The 5,301-nt window shown below is 42.6% G+C and overlaps 1 protein-coding gene across 1 annotated transcript; it reads right to left on the bottom strand.

Moving 5' to 3' along the window:
• Positions 1 to 3,292: 3,292 nt before the first annotated feature.
• On the bottom strand, positions 3,293 to 3,859 carry LOC120287365. Its single transcript, XM_039300149.1, has one exon. The coding sequence runs from the start codon at positions 3,857 to 3,859 to the stop codon at positions 3,293 to 3,295; it is 567 nt and encodes a 188-aa protein (XP_039156083.1).
• Between the last annotated feature and the right edge of the window lie 1,442 nt (positions 3,860 to 5,301).

Raw genomic sequence — 5,301 nt, 5'->3', positions numbered from 1 at the left:
TCAGCGGCTCATCAAAGGGGACCATCAAGGTTGAAAATGTTGCACGATCATCTCCAGGTTTACAAGTCAAGAACCCTATGAAAAGAGATAGAGTAATCTTTCTCATACTTCTTCGAGCGATGTTTATAGACATATGAAATCCTACATTAATTGAAGTGCCCCTAGTCTGAAGAGACTTTTACAATGGGAATGTAACGGAGATTTGGCTCACATGTAAGAGGGTGAGAGTTCGTGACTGTCTTGGCATTTGTCACTAGTCTTTCTTGTTAGATGGAGGTTCTATGGACCACAACAGCAACTTTTTCCTGGCTATATTTTTGACTGGGGGGCATTGGCCTTGCTTTTACTAGGCACACTTTGCTTTTTTTCATGCCCCTATTTTTATTCCAGTTCTTCTTTTATGGGCATCGACCTTGCTCTTACTGGGTACATTGCTTTTTTATGCCCATGTTTTTTCATTTTTGTCGTTAGAGGAACCGGCCTAGGCAAGTTCAATCGAAGCACCATTATTAGACTCTTGAGTCTTCATCTTGCAGGCGCTACGGGCTATGGCGGTAACTCTGTTTTGCCTCCATGTGAGGGTGAATTTACAGACTCAATTGAGTTGTACAATAGATACAAGTGCGTAAAGAAAGAATTGCTCTTCATGACTCTAGGGCACTTAAATTAATGTGAGTGTTCATATGCAATAAAGACACCCAAAGATTGATGCAAGTGCAAGCAAGAAAATTTCTATCCCTCTTCTCACCTTGTGATGCTGTTTTGTCTCCAATCTGCCCCAGTGTGGGGTGGTTCTTGATGAGGATATGAGAGAAGCTTCACTAGTGTATGGGGCTCAATGGGGTGAGCGATGGAATGCCTCTCACTATTTTGGTTATCGTACCATTTGCGAGAGAACTCTTTACCCTGCAGCCATGGAATCTTTTGCACTCATCTCACAGGTGTATAGATGGGGATGTGTGTAGGATATGGCTTGCCTTTCATCATTCTGACGCGCCTCATCCAGCATGCTCGATTAATCTTGTATTCTTCATTTAGCTATCTATTCTAATAATTCTCAATGGAATTTGTGATTTAGACAGACAAAATCATCTTGCAAAAAATCCATTTGTAAAAGGCATGCAGTATTTTAAATATGATGGAGTTTGGACTCTTCAAAACAAGTGAATGGTTTTGGCTCAAAAAGACCTTCTTGGTAGCTTTAAAGGTCAACATAATAGTATTGTTAAGCCTTGAACATCAAAAGGGTTATTTACAAAAGGGTGTTGATGGTTGTCCCTATTGATTAGGGATATGACACATGAATGATCAGCCGGGGTTGGGAATCTGATCGGGCATCTTTGTTTCTTTTTCCTTGCTTGGATCACTTGGTTTGCCCTGTTTAACCATTTGATCTGGCTCTTGAATTCCAAAGCCTCCTGTCAATATGAGTTTAGAGAGTGAGTGTTAGAAATGATGCCAAATTACCTTTCCCCCAGAGTTTATTTATGTTGGTTCTTAAGAAAGTTGCTGACGGCCTCTTTTACATTTCAATGCTTTCCTTCTGTGGAATTTTTCCTTCTGCCTTTGATCAGGCAAAGTCATGTACCTCAAGCTTCTATAGAATTTGAGATGGACAATCAAAACTTCCAGTTTTCTAATAGCAATTACTTCTTGCAAGAGCATGTGTCTGGAACAAGAAGTGAGGCTTCCAGATTCTAAGATTGTTGACTGAGACAAAAGGTTTCTTTTAACCAGACTGGTTCCTGAATGACGCATCCTTTACACCGAGCTGGGCAAAATTGACAGGGATTACTCTTACGCGTCTGCCTGGGTTATGTCAATTTGCTCAAGTTATGCCATCGAGTTTGCTTCTTGATTTTTTACACTTCCTTAAAGGCTGGTCATTACCATTCATTTTTCCTCATCGAGTCAAGCACACATTTTTTGATGGTGTAAATACATCACTCATGTATAAAGGTGCATAAGCATTTTCATTCTGATAGAGAAGTGCTTGGCAATGCTAGACAATGGACATCTTTCAAGGGTAGTACTTTTTTACAGCATCGGAATTAACTGGTTTGGAGAATTCCCGCCCATCCATTTCAGTCAGAATCAAGGCTCCTCCAGGGAGTATCTTCTTTATTACATAAGGACCCCTGTAATTTGGGGCGAATTTGCCTCCGAGCTCTGGAAAGATTGGCAGCGTCTTTCTCAAGACTAACTCATTTACCTCGAAGTGCTTGGGTCGTACCTTTTGATTGAACAATTGAGCTACCCTTTGCTGGTAACACTGACCATGACAGAGGGCTTTCAATCGTTTTTCGTCGACCATATTCAGTTGTTCGAGCCTTTATTGCGTCCATTCTTCCTTGGACAATCCTGCCTGGGATAAAATTCGCAGGGAAGGGATTTCTACTTCCACAGGCAAGACCGCCTCCATGCCGTAAACTAGGGAAAAAGGCGTTGCCCTAGTGGAGGTTCGAATCGAAGTTCGATATGCTATTAGTGCGAAGGGTAACCTCTCATGCCAGTCGCGGTAGTTTTCAGCTGTCTTGGATAGGATTTTCTTGATGTTCTTGTTGGCGGCTTCCACGGCTCCATTCATTTGTGGACGATAAGGGGACGAGTTCAGATGTTGGATTTTGAACTCAGAAAACAATTGATCAATCAACTTGTTGTTCAGGTTTGACCCATTGTCGGTGATGATAGCTTCCGGTACGCCATAACGGGCGATTATGTCATGTCTGATGAATTTCATAACGTTTCGTGCAGTTACGCTTGCATAGGATGTAGCCTCGATCCATTTTGAGAAATAGTCGATTGCGACCAAAATGAACCGGTGCCCATTTGATGCCTTTGGATTGATTGGGCCAATCACATCAATGCCCCACATTGAAAATGGCCACGGCTCGATAATCGATGCAATTCGGTTGGAGGGACATTTATCTTGTCCCTGTGGATCTGACAACAATGACAGCTTCGCACATGGTGAGCACAATCGCTCTCTAAGGGGAACCGGTAATAACCCAATCTCATTATTTTCTTGGCCAACATACATCCATTCATGTGAGGGCCACATACTCCCCATGTATTTCTTGCATTATTTGTGTGGCTTCATTTGCATCCACACACCTTAGGGATCGAGTTATATGATCTTTTGTACAAATTTTCACCACTGACGAAAAACCTCGAAGCCATTTTCATAAGGTATTTTCGATCAGAGGGAGTGCTTTCTTTAGGGAATTCTTGCTTCTGGATGTATTTCATGATGTCGTAATACCAGGGTTTCTGTCGGGTTCTTCGATTATAGTCATGCGGTGGGCTGTCTTGTCGGGACTTCAATCTTCAAAGGCTCTACTTCTAACCCCTTTGTTACTTGTAACATAGATGATAGTGTTGCTAGTGCATCGAAACAACTGGTTATGAATTCTAGGTAGGTATTCAAACGAGATGTCTGGAATTCTCCTACCAATTCTTCCAAATAGTCGTGATAAGGCACTAGTTTGGCGTCTCTTGTCTTCCACTCGCCCACAGTCTGGAGAATAATTAAGGTGGAGTCACCGAACACTTTTAGTTTTAACACTTCCATTCCAATAGCTGCTTGTAGGCCGAGGATGCATGCTTCATATTCGGCTATATTGTTGGTGCATGGAAACATCAATTTTGCAGCCACAGGATAATGTTGCCCATTTGGGGATATCAAGACCGCCCCAGTGCCTGAACTTGACAAATTTACAGCTCCGTCAAAGAACATAGTCCATGTGTCCTCTTCTACTGTTGAAATTCGGTCATCTGGGGAATGATCATCGCGTACTTCTTTAGGGCAATCTGCTAACATATCAGCAATCACTCGACCTTTAACTGATTTTTGCGACATCACCTGGATGTCAAATTCTGAGATTAGGATTTGCCATTTGGCCAATTTTCCCACCAAGGTCGGGCAACCGAGCAAATACTTGATAGGGTCACTCTCAGTTACAAGGAATGTTTGGTAATGCAAGATATACTGCCGGAGTCTGTGTAACACCCATACCAATGCAGCACAGTCTTTTCGATTTGGAGTAGTTTTGTTACGATGTGGTGAACTTTTTACTCAAATAGTAAATGGCTTGTTCCTTCCCATCATGGGGTCCTTTCTGTGCCAACATTGCACCTAGGGATTCACTGTTGATGGTAAGGTAGAGGGTCAAAGGGTGTCCTAGAGTCGGGGGTACTAAAATTGGGGGTTTCATTAAGTACCGCTTTAAATTTTCAAACGCCAGTCGGCAGTCATCATCCCATTCGATTTGTGCATCTTTCTTGAGAAGTTTAAAGAAAGGTTTTGCGGTTTCGAAAGTGGGAAATGAATCGTGCAATGTAATTTAATCTTCCCAGGAGGCTCCGGACTTCTTTCACAGTCGAGGGAGGAGGCATCTCAAATATTGCTTTAGTTTTTGACGGGTCCACTTCTATCCCTTTACAGCTCACAATGAATCCAAGTAATTTGCCAGAGGTCGCCCCGAACACACATTTTGCTTGGGTTCAAGCGCAACTTGAACCGGCAAAGTCGATCGAATAATTTTTCCAGGGTCTTCACATGGTCTTCTCCATGTCTGGTTTTGGCGATCATGTCATCGACATATACTTCAATTTCTTTATGCATCATGTCATGGAAAAGGGTGACCATGGCACGTTGGTAAGTTGCTCCAAAGATTTTTCAGGCCAAAAGGCATGACCTTATAGTGAAAAGTTCCCCATGGAGTAATGAATGCCGTTTTTTCTTGTCTTCCTCCTTCATTTTTATTTGGTTGTATCCCGAGAACCCATCCATGAAAGAGAAAAGTTTGAATCCAGCAGTACTATCCACAAGAACGTCTATGTGAGGTAGTGGGAAATCATCCTTTGGGCTTGCTTTGTTCAAATCACGGTAGTCGACACAAATCCGGATTCGACCATCTTTCTTCTTCACTGGTACAATGTTTGCCACCCAACTAGGATATTGCGAGACTTCAAGGAAGCCTACCGGGAGCTTCATTACTTCTTCTTCAATCTTTTTTGACAATTCAAGCTTAGCTCTTCTTAGCCACTTTGCTTCTTAGGGGCCACATCGGGTTGGTTGGCAAGCTATGCTCCACGATCATTGGATCAAGGCCTGGCATATCGGCATAAGACCATGCGAATACATATTGATATCTCTTTAGGAGGGCAATTAAGCTTGCAGCTTCTTCTTCGGGAAGGTTCGCGCCAATCTTTATCTCCTTGGATCTTCGTGTTGCCTAAATTGACAATGATGGTGTCTTCGTAGTAAGGGGACTTGTTTCTTCGTGGCGCTTCCAATTC

The sequence above is a fragment of the Eucalyptus grandis genome, chromosome 8 (genome assembly GCF_016545825.1).
Source record: "Eucalyptus grandis isolate ANBG69807.140 chromosome 8, ASM1654582v1, whole genome shotgun sequence".
NCBI lineage: Eukaryota > Viridiplantae > Streptophyta > Magnoliopsida > Myrtales > Myrtaceae > Eucalyptus > Eucalyptus grandis.
This window is presented reverse-complemented; position numbering and strand designations above follow the sequence as displayed.